General features: G+C 40.6%; 1 protein-coding gene across 13 annotated transcripts in view; it reads right to left on the reverse strand.

The window, feature by feature from the left end:
* Positions 1-17,132, reverse strand: part of DAB1 (DAB adaptor protein 1) — a 417,412-nt gene that overhangs the window by 98,334 nt on the left and 301,946 nt on the right. For all 13 annotated transcript variants that reach the window (XM_042030795.1, XM_042030797.1, XM_042030804.1 and 10 more), the window contains one exon: positions 7,919-8,118. In XM_042030795.1, coding sequence (XP_041886729.1) covers positions 7,919-7,985 — 67 coding nt within the window. In that variant the 5' untranslated portion in view covers positions 7,986-8,118. The remainder of the gene's footprint in view (positions 1-7,918; positions 8,119-17,132) is intronic.

Below are 17,132 nucleotides of genomic sequence, written 5' to 3' on the forward strand. Positions count from 1 at the left end.
TTAAACTTCAACGCATTCACAGAATCACAGAATAAGCTGAGCTGGAAGGGACTCACAAGGAACATCCACTCTATCACTGGACAACCCAAATACATTACATGTATATATAATATATTACCTTTATTCTGGAAGACCAATAATGTCCATATTGATCCTATAAACAGAATCATGTATGAGGATCACAGCCACATCTCTTCTTTACTCCTGAGGAGCACAGTGAACGTCTGCCCTGACATATTTATCACAGGAAGTCTGAGCCTATTACTTGGCCAAATTCCCTACATATTTCTTTGAGCTCTTAAAGAGGAATATCCCACAAGGCATGAATGAAGGGCTTACAGTTTCTGTTGTAGTATTTCAAAATGCCACCAGTTCTGTGGGCAAGTTTTTCTTAACCAGAAGTGGTCAGTGTTCTGTGACATTAAGGAGACAGTTATTTTTCAACTGAAGATTTTGTGACTAACATATATATATATATATGTATATATATATACCTATCTCTCAAGAAACATTTCTGATTCAGGCTGCTTAGACACACAAACCTAACCCTGTCTCTATTAACTTGTACATTCCTCCACAGTTTTTCCTTTGCAAGCTGATTAATGAAATTACTGTGATATCAACACTGAGAGAGTGAAACGTGTTGGTTAAAGCACAAAATACAAACAGGATCCTCAGATTGCACACCAAGCTCTGCCCTGATTTGTTCCATAATCTTTGGAAAGTAACTGAGAGATCAGCACTGGCTTTTGATGCAAAGATCTAACCACTTTTGAAATGAAGTTACATTTCCCCCATATGTCCACAGGTCAAGAAAGCTCATGATTTTCCATAAATTATGTAAGATTATATAAAATTGGAGGAATTTTCCCTAGTAATATATAGAAGTATACAGTGCAATAATGTGGACATCAATGCTAAGTATTATCTGTTTATTTCAGGGAAAAGTAGTGAGCAATTTAATGCTGGTATCAAGCTAATATTCCAAATTTACTTGTCTTTGATACCCCTTCAGCAAAATGGGAGCAGTTATCAACATCGCTGATACCTCTAATCTGTATTATACAGTGAGCAACACTTGATTGCATTTTATGGGAAATTCTGCAAGTAATAATAATGTTGATGGAAAAGGCAAAATGTTTCAGAAAATTACAAATGCTCAAATGCATGCAGTGCAACATGCTGGCAGAAATGTTATTTATTAATATTTATTAGGCAAGCAAATTCTTTGGATGAAGAATACTGCAAAACCATTATCACCATCAACATACTTGTCCCTGTAGAATATTTCTCTGTGAGCCATATTAGGAAACTTCTACTAATCCAAACCTCTGGAGGTATTTTAGCTACTAATCTGGACGAATTAGGTCACTCCTGCTCAGTTATTCATTACACAATAGAATTTTCTTCCCTAAACTCTCTAAACAAAGCTTTCCATTCACAAAAGTTCTAATGTGAATTTTGCAATTTTGCTGAGAGTCTTTTCAATGACTGCAAGCAGAGAAAAAAGTTTCCCAGAAAATTAATTTATTTGCCTGTTTAGAAGTTCTACCTTATCAGCCCCAGCCTCACTTTCTCTGTATTTCAGTCAAATCTCAGAGGTAGTTTTAGAGCACAAGAGGATGAAGCCAGAAACAAGGTACAGCACAGGATGCACAGGTGATGCTCACAGCAGGCTTCCCAGAGCCAGCCCTGGAGCACAGAAACACCCACCTGGATTTATGGACTGTTACATGACTCAAATCCTCTCTGGAATATGCATTGCATTAAGCTCCTGATTACTATTTCAAATTGAAATGCTTTGATGGCTGCTAAAACATTGAGGAATATAACAGAAGCTCTCAAGAAACCTTATTCTTAATATTCAACAGATTATTGATTCCTCTGCTGAGGAGCAGCAAAGTAACACCAGCCCCAACCTTGGTTTAGGCAGATTTCCCCCAATTAAAAACAACAGTAAACATCATATCTGCAACAAGAGACAACATCCATCACCCCCAAAGAATCCTTCAGTTAACAACCACAGGCCCCCTTTAGTACGTGGTATTTAAAACAGAATTCATGAGCTCTCTAATTGATGAGAGGTTATTGGATAACCCTTGTTAATTATAGCTACACAATGCCAAAATTAATGATTTTCCCACCCCCTTTCAACTTGAGAATGAATTCATAACTTATATCAAGACACAAAAGACGTGCAATTAATATTGTCAGTAATCATTTCACAAAAGAGATTTGTTAAAGGCAGGCATGTGGACACAATTAGTGTATCAATTAATATTGCTGTTACTTGATCTATAAATTATTGAAAAACTCATAGCTACTGAAAGAAAACAAAGCAAATCCACTCCCAATCAATGAAAGAAGCTCCTCTGTTCATTACTCTTTAGATCAAATTTGAGTTTTGCTGGATTCCACAAATCTTAGCTACATAATCAGAAAAATAAATGAACCTATACCAACGTGACATCTTGAAATGCCTCGTTACAGTGATGATGCTTAAATAGTTGTTAGCTGATCACAAAGTTTTAAAAAAAAAAAAGTTAATTCATTAAAAAAGTAATCCACCATCACTGTTCATAGCACTTATTATTTTAAACTGAAGTTCTGGAAACTTGAAACTCTGAAATCTGGAAACAAAGCTGTAAAAACTGATTCCCGTGTGTCAGCAAAACTGTAACTTTTACATCCATCAGAAACCTCCATTCCCCTCTCAAGTTTAGCAATGATTAGTGCGAAGTCTAGATTCAAATGAGGTCTAAGAAGCCCAAAACAGGACTTGGGTAGCATTAGGCACCTATGATGAAAACTGACAATGACAAAACATAACCTCGTTTAAAGGCTTCCTATCCCCAACGGCTTTTAAACTAACTAGGTAGCTCCTGTTTGATCTTAGTCTGACTAGAGTTTTGCTCCTGGGGATGCAAAGGTTTTCCTTTAGATAGTTAGACAGACCCCAGCCTCTCATTAGTGGTTAAAAGACCCAGGAAATAGATGTGACTGTGCCAGAGGCCCAATCCACACGTGAACGGTCCCGCAGCCACTGCATTCCTTTTAATCAGCAGTCAAGAGAGATAAAATGGGACACTTTAGCTTTTTGCCATCCTGATCCCAAGAGGATCAGACTCAGATCTACCACCTCCAAGCCAGTCCTGCCACACAAACCCTCCCTGGTGCAAATTCCTCACCTGGCATGAACCAGCCCCCCGTGCGGAGCCCACTCTCGCTCTCCCTCCTGGAGCACGGCTTGGACACTTGGACATCCATCTAGCAAGGACAGAGTGCCCAGCTCAGGGCGAGGAGAAGTCATCCAGCTCCAGCAGAGCACGTCCCACCCTCTCTAAATGCCCCACTGGCATTTCATACTGGCTGTGTGCAGCAATCCCTGGCTTGGTGCCCTGCCTGCTCCGAGAGCTGCTTCCAGATGCCACGTGCTTCCCACACACTCTGGAAACCCATTAAACAAGGGAATCTCACCCAAGGGGACCCTGAGCATCAGGGATTGTCATGCTGATTGTCAACATGCCCAAGCTCCTCTCTCTATTTGCTTCCATTTTTGAAAAGTCCCTGCCATTTTGAAAATTAACTCAGGAATCTTGCTGTGGGGGATACAATGAGAGATGGAATTGCAGAACAAGCCCTAAGCTTCAAATAGAAAAATTACAGAATTTAAGTGCAAGAGGAAGAGATTGAATCTCTAAGAAAAGTCTCCTGGCCTACCCCAAGCAGACACAGATCGGCACCGAAATTTGGTAGCCAGGCTCGCTTCTTTACCAACCTCCCATTTCAATTTTTCTGTTCAGCTGATTTTGCAAAAAGGGATTTTCCCAGGCACTTATCAGTGTGAATTCAACATCAATGGAACACATTTCCCCCAGAGAGGTTTCTAAATCAATTTTAATTCCGATAGGCTCAAGCAAACGTTTTCAATTTGATTCAATAATCTATACACACTTATAAAAAGGCTTTTCCCCCATGTACTACAAGACAAACGTGGTTTATGTTTCTAACAACTCTGGCTAATAAAAAATTCTAATTTCCTATCCTGAACGATACAAACACACAATTTTTATTCACTTCTTAATGAACCAGATGTCATAAACAAATGAAATCAAATCAGTATTTAAGAACATTAGTTATATCATTAATTCTCTAAATTCTTCTTAAAGAACACATGACTTTTGGCAAACTCACCAAAAAAAAAAAAAACAACATTTATCAGCAAAATGTCGTCAAACTGAGCTTTCTGAATCTCCTGAGAATTTTTCATGATTTCCACTTAGAGAACAATGTGAAACCTCTCCAGGATATCTTTTAAAATGTGAGCAAGTTCTCAAAAAGAATAATTAAAACCAAGTTACCAGCAGATATGAGCAAGAGTGGCATGAAGATTAGGGCTGGAGGTGGGGAATGGCAGAAATACAATCTCCTCCAATAACACCTAGTGCACTGTAAGCCTGTAAAATGGAATAAAGTGTAGGAAGGAGGGTTGTGGAGGTCAGGGTGAAAACACTGGCCTCAAGGGACAAGGAGCTTCACAGCACAGGGAGCACAAAGTGACAATCTGGAGAGGAAGGGAGGTTCCTGGCTCACCTCTGTTCCCATAACTGTTTTTCCAGGACAGTTACAACTCCAACCCCTCTGACCAGGACACATTTCTAGAGCCCATCAAACACTGGATCCGTCAGATCAATATGGACTGAATGAAAGGCAAAATTTGTACTTGATTTTTCAACAGCCTGCTTTTAAGATTATCTAGGGTGATAATGTTAACATACCAAATTACAGTCTGATATGATCACACAAATATTGAACTTACCTACAGAACATCAGAGCTCCTCAGCTGCGATCGTGTGTAAACAGCAGCTTCTGAGAGGGTTTTGTATTTAAGTTCTTGCCCTAACTGCAGTGACAACCCTTCAGTGCTGGAACAGGACACTGCCCCACAAACCAGCTCAGATGGCAGTGGAGACACTGCAGAGTTGGCTTTGACTAGAAAGCTCATGGCTGTAAAAACACCACGCTTAAAGAGAAATGTTTCAAAGGGAACTGCTTTGCATGGGACTACAGGAAGAGATGTGTTCCCAGAACAGCAAAGAAATATTCAGTAAAATCTTTGCCCTGTCTGCAGCACAAATCAAACTATTTCCCTGTCACCCCAAAGCCAGCAGTCTTTACAGAGCCTATAAGCAATTATGAGAAACCCTCAAGGAACTTCTAACCTGTCCGGGTTATTAAACTGTTCACTAATGACATCACAGTGGCTTTAACTCAAGGTAGGCACTATTACCACAAAGGTACAAGCCATTGTTTTCATTCTGGCCGTTGTACTTCACTAAGAAGAGCTGCTTGCATTTATCTGACACTTTATCATGTTTTATATCCATGTATCTTACAAATCTTAGGAATTAAGCTTCATTTTATTTCAACACTTCAGATAAGAAACACTACCTTACTAGATGTTTATGCAGATGAAGAGAGAACTAAAGGTTTAGGTGACTCTACAAAGACACAGGCTGAGATCAGGAAAGAATCCTGCCCCATGCTCCAACTCCACACTAATCCTCATCCCCTTTCAGTCACCCCAGACCTCCAGTGTGGGATACAAATCTGGGACAGACATTCCATCACTGCTGTGAGCTGCAGAAGGCAGGAGAACTACCAAAACAGTGAATAATACAACAGAAGAGGCCTGTCCCTGCTCTGGATGGAGAAGGACGCACAGCTCTTCCACAAGTGCAACAGAACACCGGGAAAACACTAGAGCTGAAATTTCTGTTTATACAGCAGACTTATTTCTTGGGAATACTCAGTTCCACTGGATAATCAAACTCATTGATTAGCAACATTAGAAATTTCGTGTTAGCACTTGCTACCTGTCACTGCTTGCAGTTAATGAACTTGGGGGAAAAAAAGGAAAAAAAAAATCCCTGTTTTCACGTGTCCATCACTCACACTATACAGAGGAGGGCTCCTTTGTTGGAATACAGGCAAGGGCACACAACTCAGTGACAAGTAAATGAGCACACCAAGTTTCTTTTGACTCTCGTTCTGTGGGATTTGAATAGCAAACAGTGTGTGCATTGTGTACCTTGTCTGTGTGAAGCATTCACTGCTCCAGCCCTGGGATGGCTGATGTGATGGGATGCACTCACACTGCACACACAACACTGAACCAGAGTAATCCTGGGCATGTGCCACTGCCATTCCCTGTCCCTTCCAGCTCTCCAGACACTCTGATCACTGCCACACAACGTATTTTATACTCCCCCTCAGCACTGAGGGCAATTCTCAGAATTTCCATTTGGGGGATAGAATTGGATTTTGGGCAGAGAAGCGTTCAGTTATTGTGATTTATGGGAATGTTTTTAGAAGTTGGATGCTGAATATTTTATTAACAAAATGTCAAGTTCCTAAAAGAGTTGTTTGCTGGTTTCAAAAGTTTCAGCCTTCAGCAGAATAACACTGGAGACACACATCAAAAAGATATTATCCATATTGCAAAGAAATTACATTTTTTAATTTCCTGCCTACCCCCAAAAACGGAACGATCATACAACCAAACCACTTTATTTGCCTTAAACATCTTAGATCACATTCTCATTTATATCAAAGTTCCCCTTTTTTTGCCTTTCCAAGCTGCAGCTTTTTTATCTTAAATGAATCATTTCTGATTTGTGAGTGTAGGCCTAGAGCAGTCGTAAGATTTTTCAACCATCTTCCCAAACAAACACTTGAAATATTTTAATTGCTGTGTCTTCTAGAAACTTTATACTGAAGATTTCTGATACAAACCCTAAAGTGAACACAAGGCCTTAGTAAATGTTTCGGTAGAACTGCTGCAGTAAATGGTACGACTGCCTAGAAGTTCAAGTTATCTATGAGTAAAATTTGCATTATACATATATGAGCAAAGATAAGACTTTTTTTGTCTTAGAAAAATGTAAAAAACCCTCAGAAGTAAATGGCTAAATTACACACCCATAGAAAGGAACAGAATGACAAACTCCAGAGCTCACATGAAAGTTCAAATATTGCTGTGTCAAGTATTAAAACTACTAAGTATGATTATTTCCTTTTTGTTTTCCCTTTTTATTTGAGCAATTAATATTAAATCTGTTTTCAATCTCTATCTCATGCATAAGTTTTTAAAAAACCTAAGTATGGCTACACAGAACACCACAAACTACCACTAGAATTCAAGGTCTTGGGTTCCAAGTTCACCAGTATTTAAAACCATAAGCAATAAAAATAGGAATAAAAATCTAAGGATAAAAATCCCTACTAAAAATCTTTAAGTGAGCATAAGCACCAAATTCACATGGTCCCATTTCTCACACTTACCACTCCAAAGAACTGCTCTACAGTCTGAGGCAAAATTGTAAATACAAATATGAACTAATCCAACCACACATTTATCCATAGCTTCTCCTTAATTCTGAGTTTTCTTCCTCCTCATTTATATTCCCTTCACCAGATTACAATTAATCTCCCTAGAGATTGCCACTGAGTTCTCTAACTTCACAAAGTGTCAGTAAGATTCAAGCTCCAGTAACAGAAAGTGCATTTAAGCTCTGGTTAGTTCAAAACAAAGTAGAAAAAAGCCATTTGAAGAAAATGTATTTATCAGCAGAGAAAAAAAAAAGATCTTTCGTTGAGTAATTTTAAAAGTTGTATTTCTCTTTGTGAACCATAAAAAATATGCAATTTTTTTCTCACATTCCAGATGTATTTCAGTAAGATATATTTTTAATGTCAGAGAATCAAACCCCGTATTTCTGCTTCCACTGAGCTTAACAAATCCCACTTTTCACTGAGCACATGGATAACACAAGAGCCACAGGTGTGCCAAAGGTGGCTGATGTAGGAGCTAATTAAAGTACAAAACACACACAAATAAAGAGAAATGAGTCACTACCTTTCTTTTTGGAGTCTTTCTTTGTGCTGGTTTTAACAGCCACTTGAAGTTCTGTCTCAGTTGACATCCTATATCCTTAGTCCTCTTCACACAGATCCAGGATCTCGGTCAGGCTCATTTAGAACGTCTCTCCAAGTGAATAATTTAGCCTTTCAGATACTATAACCCAAACAGTTCATCTCATTCACTCCTTTCGAGTGCTGTGAAGGAAGGAAACAAAAAGGAACAGTCATTTTCTGGGTTTAAAACATGAAAGGAAAATAAAAAAGCCAAACCACAGCAAGTGAGAAACATATAAAGTTCTCCATCTACTGAGCCAATTGTCCAGGATTTTAGATGCTTAAACACAGTTATCTGTGACTACCTCAAACATCTATATTTGAGATGTTCTGGCATATCTGAGATGCCTTCACAGCCTAGAGACACTGCTCAGGGTGTACAGAAGATCAGCACTTCTGGACCAGCAGCTCGAGGACAAAGACCACGATGCAGAAGTATCTGGAAATGTCACCAAAAGCAAAAAAATCTGCAAGGACTCAATTCTTAAATGCACCAATTCCAATTACCAGAGAGTAAGTACAGATTTTTACTCCTCCAATGCTCTTTTAGTGCTTTCATTCTCTTACTTGAACAAAGGCAAATGAAAAATGTATTCATTGCTCATGCTGAGAACATCATACTTTGCCACTCCTCTTGCTTATGATAATGTTTGCAATATAAAAGAATCTGTCTCCACGCAAACAAAGCTGTAATTTTAACACCCATCCAGTAATCTTTCTTGCAAAGATCTCTGAAAATAGTTAATTAAACCCATGAAATATAAATGGGATAGGTGCAAAAAGATAACATTTAGGGGAGAAAGCTACAGCTTAACATAATGTGTATTTGTTGGGGACAAAAACGCACCAGCTGTGAACCCACAGCAGCAATGTGCTGGAGCAGGATGAGGGAGGCAGGACTGGGGATGTCAGGGCTCTGGAGGCAAAGAATACACAGAGAATAAACATCCAAGCAGAAAATAACCCATTGCTCCAGTTCTCACTGCTGGTCCCTCTTGCTTTGAGGGATGAACCACTTACTTGAGCCAGGCTGTCGAGGGCAGAGGATCAGACTGTCCTGAAGCCATTTGTCGGGATGTTCCCTCACCAAATGCATCTTCTTACTGCCCCTTCTTTCCGTGAGAAAGTTCTCATTATTAGCACAATTATAGAGAAGTCCATCTGGCCTGTCTGAACAGCTGCCCACTTATTTAATAAGCATTTAATAAAGATATTAACCCAGCATATCAGCTGGTTAGATGGCCAGAGATTAACTGCAGTTAGAGTTATTTACTAATGTTCCTTCTTTGTCATTTAAGAAAGTAACAGACTGCAAACACTGGAATAATTTTGACACTTTAAATCACTTTTCACAGCAAGGGCTGTGAAGCCACCAGTACTTTCAAATCCAGGCTCTTTTAACATTTTAAAATGCTTCAGTAACATTACACTGCCATGCACCGTCTGAAGTGATTTAATATTGCTGAAGTGTGTCAGGGGCTTTCTTTAATAAGCTCTTCAAATCTGTCTGTGTATTATAGAATATTCAAAGATAGCTTTTCAAAATCTGCTGAACTGATTTTGAAATACAAAATTCCCAGTTCCCCCTCTGTGGAATCTGAATAAGCACCGCATGGCAAAAGAAGGAGGAAAAATAAAGCGATGAACAAATTGAAGTTGCAGTGCTTGCTGAATACACCTGCCTGGTGTAACACACCTGAATAAGCCAACAGCATCTTGATGAATGTTCTTAGCTGAGAAAAGAGTAGCAAAGGACAAAGCAAAGGAAGGCTGATCAGAGAAGGAAAAGGAGTAACAGCTCCAAAAGTGGCGCTTCCAGGACGCAAGCGCTCTCTGGCCAGGTCCACGGCCAGGAGATGCCTCTCCCCAAGCCCAGCTGCTCGGAGCACTGCTGGGGGGAACGCCCTCACCCTCCTCACTCACGCTTCAAATCCCCCCATGAGCAGGGAGAAGAGCTCTGTGCACAACAGATGTCCCTCACAACCCCCATCTCCTCCCCCTGCACGCAACCCAATTTAATAACACTTAGTTTTACAGCACAGTAGGGATGCATCAGCCTTTACAGCTCAATGGCACTTACTTAAAGCATCTCTCAAGTCACAGCTGGATTGACAGTTTATTTTTCGAGAATTTGGATTTATATTTACCTAAAGGTTAACTGCGTAACTCTACAAGGGGCACTAACACGAGCCACTTCACAAAAGGAAAATATTTATAATAGGTCCATTTATTCAAAAAATAAATTAAAAATAAAGACCAAATACCCCCAGGACCCATAGTTAAGCAAGTGTTAGTGTCTTCGAAGACCATTGTGGCTACAAAGCATCAGGAATGTCATCTCCTGTTGTCAGCTATTTCCAACAGGACAGCTGAAATAGTAGCATCTGAATGGCACTGAATATTTTAAAGTAACAACATATGACTGCTATCTCATTTGAAACTCTCCAGAAAGCTATATCCCCTCGAGGCTATCCCACTGAGTAATATTTTTTAAAATAAATGCATGTCTGTTTTTGGACAGGTTCACATATTGATTTACTTTCAAACCTAATCAGGTCATACTCTCGCAGGCTCATAGATCCTTGAATAAAGTAATAGGTATCTTTGTAAAGGAGCACATAAACATCTGTCACATGCAAGCTATAGTTCAAACTGAATTTGCTACAGAGACGATTCCTCCAGAAGTGTAGGTCTTTATGTAAGCCCCATTAGTAAACTTTCATGCACTGTCCATATTTCAGCCGTTTATTACCCAGATGAGAATGGCAGTCAATCTGCTCCTCACCGCAACAGCTTTTATTGTCTCCTCCAATCTAGGTCACCGTTGTTAAATACTACAGCCTCCCAACTGTGGGAAGTACTGCAGCGTGTGTTTTATCAATGAGATGCTATTTTCTTTGATCAGTTCTGCCACATTTCTCTCCCTGCTCTGAAGACAAAATGTTGTTAGCTGCGTTTCCGAAAAAAAACAAAACAAAAAATCCATCATCTGACACGTATCCATCCACTCTAACGATCTCCTTGTGTGCCTTGTTACTGCTCCAGCTATTGCAATGTTATGTGCACGCCTCAGCTTTTCCTAAAGAGGATTCTGAGCTCTTCGCTTTAACAAAACACTGACATTTTCTGTGCCCTTATTAAGTGGCTACAGCAGGAACACAATCAGCGCATTCTGGAATTAACTGGCTTTTAATTCCAGGAGAAGTTCTTAAGCCTGCATTCTCTATTACTCCTACGCCAGCATAAAATCTAAAGCTTTAGCAAGGAAATATTTTTGTAAATTCAGTTTGCAGTTAGGATTAACACAGGTTGGACCCTTTAGGCACAGAGAAATTAGTCCCAAGCTCCACTCGCCTCCCCCACATGCCTGTGAAACAACAATGTCTGTCAAATCATTTGTCTTTTCAACCACACTTGAGTGAGCTCATGAAGGGGTTATTAGGAGACTTCCCCTGGCCCAAGTTATGAAGGAGGTCAGACAAGATGATCATAATACTTCCCCTCTGGCTTTCAAATACATGAATTAATTAATTTTCTTCAGGACTTCAAAACTTAAGAAGTTCCCTCCCCTGAAACCAGTTTCCATCTGCTTATATAAAAGAAAAGCAGTCTTAGAAAGGATTTGTAACTAAGCCCTGGCATTCCCTAGGTATTTAAGTTCTCCACAGCCCCAAAGTGGGATTTGACAAGAGGATAGTACCTCCCAAACCCTGGTTTGACAAAACAAAAGCCACGTTCCCATCCTTAACTCTTGCTTTTAATGCCTCTGGAGTCTTGCAATTAATTTTTTCTCCTCCAAAGCACTCAACATAATCACGTTGATGCCCGTGGTTTCATAAGCGTTAAACAAAGCCCAAACATACTAAAAGGGCAAAATATAAGTGAAAATATAAGTGAAAAGTGCTGTGATCCTGGAAAACTAAAACCAGTTCAAGTATAAGGGTCTGCAATCCAGGGAGAAAACGTTACTCGTCCACTTCCCACCTTCCCTCGAAGCCTAACACAGAGAACAGCAGTGGGACCACACACAAACAGACGATGGAAAACCCATCCTTGCCACCAGTGCTCTTTGTACCCTCCAGGGAGAGGGGCCAGGAAATCCTCTGGTGTTGCTCACACTGTTTTGTACTCATCAGCTCATTTCCCCAATGGTCAGGGCTGGTGAACATCAGAGTATTCATCTGGCACAGCAGGCGCTGCACTAATTCCGAACGGGAACCCAAGGGACTGATCCAAAACCCACTGATACACTGCAGTTAACAAGGCCTGTAAATAAGAACCAGAAAAGGGAGAAGGAGAAGTAAAAGAGAGCTTAAGACACTGACAGAGAGGAGAAAATGAGGATGAAACAAAAGCAAACAGCACAGCTGAGGGTGACACTTCATTACAGCAAATTCTGTAACGTGTTTAGGAGCAAAATCAAAGTCAGACCATGCACTGAAATTCTGGCTACCCTGCCAGAGAAAACAGAAATCTCTGTTAAGATTGCTCATGGGTCAGTCCCTCTCCTCCAGTTTTGCCATTTGCCCCCAGAACAGCAGAATGTTTCCAGTGACAAAGCCGAAGGACTCTCTTTTATGGCACTACATGCCAAGCACTGCTTTTTCCTGCCATTTCTTTACTGGTATTTCTGCAGCCTGTAAAGGTGACAGGAATTTCACTGTACATGTGCACAAACTGAGATACTACACGAACACTTACTCCCCTACAAACCCTCCCCTGGAACCCAGCATCCTTCATCTCCCACCACCTCCCTAAGTTACACAGCTTGCGAAGACTCACAACTGCCTCCAGATCTCATACTTAGTTTTATTTGCTCTAAAATGAGCATGTACTTCCCCCGCCACTCCTGATTTTCTAGATATTAAGATAAAGGAAGGAATTTCATGTCCTTTATTCAGCTTACTATGTCTGTAGTGTCTTCCAGAACAACACTTCCCAAATAAACCCTTTTTAATTCTTCCAGTATCAGAAAACTACTTAGTACTCAAACCACAGCATTTAATTTTCCTTTGCATTTAGTTGCTGTAGTTGACTGTATTCATAAAATATTTCTCTTATCTCCTGGAAACAAGAAGCTTTTTTTTTAACAAAACCCTACATGTAACTAATGCCAGTAACACATTTTATTAAGTTTATTGTGGTTCAAACTACGCTTCATTATTCTGTCTTTAGGGCATCTTTCAGGCATGTAACCCAGTTCCTCACATGGGGTAAATAGAACCACTGGAGTTGATTCACCACTGTAAGAGCATCTTGGCAAAAAACTGACCTATTAAATATTTCTAAAGTAAGATTTTTATTAGTATTCCAATGATGGCAGGAATAATTACTGAAATTCCTCCTGGAAATCACTCCATATAGTGGTGAACACTGCACTCCACTCCACCAATTATTCACCAGAAGTGCTGTGAATTTTCTACTCACAGAAAATGCTGACCGGATTAAAAAGAAGCTTTTCAAAGGAATGAATTGATTTCATCAACATTTTTAATGGGAAATTGCTAACATTTCATTTTAATATACCAGTTTCTATTTTATATTATACAGGGCAGCATTCACGCAACAAAGGCAAAATAGAAGACATGGACTTGCTTTAAAGAATTTTTGAAATACTAAAGGTATGCCACTTGAATTCAGGAAAAAACTACATCTCCTCTGCCCAGGGAGCAGGGAACGCAACCCCAGCCAAGAGAGCTGAAAACCAGGAACAATCCCAGTGTGCTGGGGGTATAGATACAGCACTCATTGTTCCTTTAAGCGCACTTTCTGACTCAAAACTCCACTCCGAGTGCTTTTGTAAGCTTTAGTGGGGTATCACATCAGAGAGAAGCAGGCTTAAAAACTTCACATCATTCCTCTGATACCACATTAGCAGATAACAGAGGAAATCGTTCAGATGGGACTAGAGATTCCCTGTGCTCAGTGAAACTGAATTACCTAATGCTTTTCCCCCCATGAATTGCATCACTCCAAGACTTTACTACTCCCAGATTCCCACCCTGCCGACCCTGGAGCAGAAAAGAGAGGGAGTTTCTGATAACGCTGTGCAAGAACAAACAAGAAACCGAAGTCACCACTGCTCCAAACACAGGCACAGCCTGCCTGAGACCCAACAGCAGAAACTGCCTCACCTCCACTCCAGTCAATAAAGTCACACCAGCACAAAATCAATAGCGCTGCATTTGTCTCATACTGGCCTAACTCCATTGATTTTAATGGAGTTGGAGCTACACCAATTTTATGCTGGTGTTACCTGCATTAGTGTCACAGAAGTTATGCCGGCGTGACTGATGTGAACAACAGCAGACCAACCAACCCCTCTATGGCTAAAATTCAATGTAGTTAACTCGGAAGCCACGAGAAAACGCAAATCTGTACATTACCAAAGCAGGGCCTTTGGAATTTATTTTTGCAAAGCAGAAGAACGGCTCTTTTGTGATCCTCCCGACACCAAAGAAACAGAGACTAAGAAGGCAAAGAGGACAAAGTACACAGTTGGGATCACAGTATTCTGTAATTAGAGCTGTTAAATGATTACTAAAGTGCGGTGGTGCAATCATCACACCGAAGGAAAAGGGAGAAGTGTGCAGTCAGGAGCATCACCAGGGAGAAGGTAAAAGCAATGTCAGACACCACGTTTCATATTGAAATGCAAATTCCTCACAATCAGAATCTGTGTCTTCTAATTGGAAGAAAAGGTTATGGAATTAAACATTTCGCATCCTGGACAGCTCAGCATGTTTTTAAGTGACACAGTAAGTTGAAGAAAACTTGTTCATCTCCTGTCCTTCATAGAAATATCTTAATTTAGTGGTTTTTTTTTTAATTCAAGATGATTTTCTTAATATTATAAGTGAGATTGAACTGGAACTCACCTTCTCCTTCCTTTTAAATAAAATAACAGCACTATACCTACACAAGTATTAGGAAAACTGATCAAAGGAGTTCACCTTGCTGGAAATGTACTTTCGCTTTATTACGTCAAACTCAACCACCTGACTCCTACCAAAGTTCACCGTCTAGCAGAGCAAAGGGAAAAAGCAGAAAGCTTCTGGGACTGTAAGTATGAATTCACACAAACAGGCAATAATTACTTCTACATTCTTGTTCACAAATGACAAGCATCAGTATTTTAAATTTTCTGGTAAGCAGGTGACCTAAGTGCGACCTTCCAGAACCTGAAGGAACCTAAAAGAAAGACGGAGGGAGACCTTTTACAAGGGTATTTAGGGACAGGACAAAGGGGAATGGCTTCAAACTGACAGAAAGTAGGTTTAGAGCAGAGATTAGGAAGAAATTCTTCCCTGGGAGGGTGCTGAGGCCCTGGCACAGGCTGCCAAGAGAAGCTGTGGCTGCCCCATCCCTGGAAGTGTCCCAGGCCAGTCTGGATGGGGCTTGGAGCAACCTGGGCTAGTGGAAGGTGTCCCTGCCCATGGCAGGGGGTTGAAACTCAGTGAGCTTTAAGGTCTCTTCCAAACCAGGCCATTCTGTGATTCTATGATGAGTTTTAGCTGCAGAATTACTTCTGACCATTCCATTTAAATAGTCCACTCCTGAAGGCAATCCCACAGGACTGCTGGGATGAACAGCAGGCAGGCTCCTCCATGACACCAAACAGAAGTATTCGAGGACAGCTGCTAGATTTTACTGGAGAAATTTCAAATAAATAATTTTCTTGAAATCACTTATCTGTTCTCATCTCGTTTGTATCTGATTAGGTTATACACTGCTCCACAAATGCCTCTGCTTCCTATCAGTAGGAACATTAAACATTTTTAAAGGGAGGAAAAGCACCTTCCCTAAGAAGTTTCCACACATTTTCTGGTTTGGGCTAAGATTCAGCAGCATTTCTGAATAGTAACAGACAGTGCTCTTCCCACAGTTGGAAAATATAGTAAAAGAAAAACAAAGCCACACGACCATCTGATCCTTGGAACTGTGTGGGCCAGGTGTTGGTTGCTGCATCCTAACTCCATACAGAGAGACATCCATAGAGGGTCCCCACTGTGATGTAAGCAGGGCTACATGACCACATCACACCCTAACAGGACCAAAGCCCAGGTGATCAGGTTAGGGACCCCGCAAAAGGAATCACAGGAAAAAGAAAAATCAAACCACTGCCAGGCTAACATGTCAGGAAAAAAAAAAAAGTGTTTGGTTATTCAGATGGGGAACTCATAAGCACTTAAATGAGTACAAGGACCTGCATGAGTAGTAACACATCAGAAAATAATGCGTATTTTCTAGGTATTTTTAAAAATCACCAAGTAGCATGCAGTGAGGAACCATTCACCTTCTACTGTCATGCTACAGTTTATTCTCTCTTGGAAGCAATTACAGGACAAATGCCAAGCTACAGAAGGTATTTTTCCAGCAGCAGCATCTGGCTTCTTGGCAGACTCCTCAGGCAATTTTATTGGAAGCTTTAGAGAGGCTGTTGGGTCAGTCCTAGCTATATTGCTTCAGAACTGTCTGGCAGATTCCTCTTCCTAGATGTCATAATCCCCCTGATTTACCTTGAAGGAATTAGCACACTTTTATCCATTTCAAAAACAGTTGACCTGCAGGGCATTTCGGGGCTGGCCACAGAGACACAGTAAAAGTCACTGGTGTAAATCTGTGTGCCTTTGAACCAGCAGCATTTGAGCACCCAGTGCCTGATGCATCATCAAGGAAACCAGGAAGCAGTGCAGACACTCTTTGTGTGTGTGCTCCTGGAAAATCGAGTGCATGCCTGATGATTAAAGGAAAAAAACACAAGTTGCATGAAAGATTAACTAGTTAAAAAAAAAAAAAAAAAAAGTAGGAATCTGCTTCTTGCAACTCCTCCGTCAACCACAGAGCCTCCAAGGGCGGGAGGGGCTGGTGGAAGGGAAGCCAAGAGATATCCTTTGCTCCCCCCATAACCATCCCTTCCCCCCCTCCAGCCCCAGCTAAGATTTGCACCATTCTGCAGCTGTGATCATGATTAATCCTCACCCAGAAGGATGAAGACAGGATGCTGGTTTTGCCCACCCTCTCTGCATACCAACAGAATCAAGTCCACAACGGAAAGGCTTTCTGTTAGTTTGGGGCTGTCCTCTGGAACTCACAGAGAAAGGGGACAGAACGCTATACAAAGTGAATTTATAGTCCATAACACAGGTGGCACC

This window comes from Corvus kubaryi, unplaced genomic scaffold (assembly GCF_017639235.1).
Source record: "Corvus kubaryi isolate FWS band 111438036 unplaced genomic scaffold, C.kubaryi_AGA036_p1.0 37334, whole genome shotgun sequence".
NCBI lineage: Eukaryota > Metazoa > Chordata > Aves > Passeriformes > Corvidae > Corvus > Corvus kubaryi.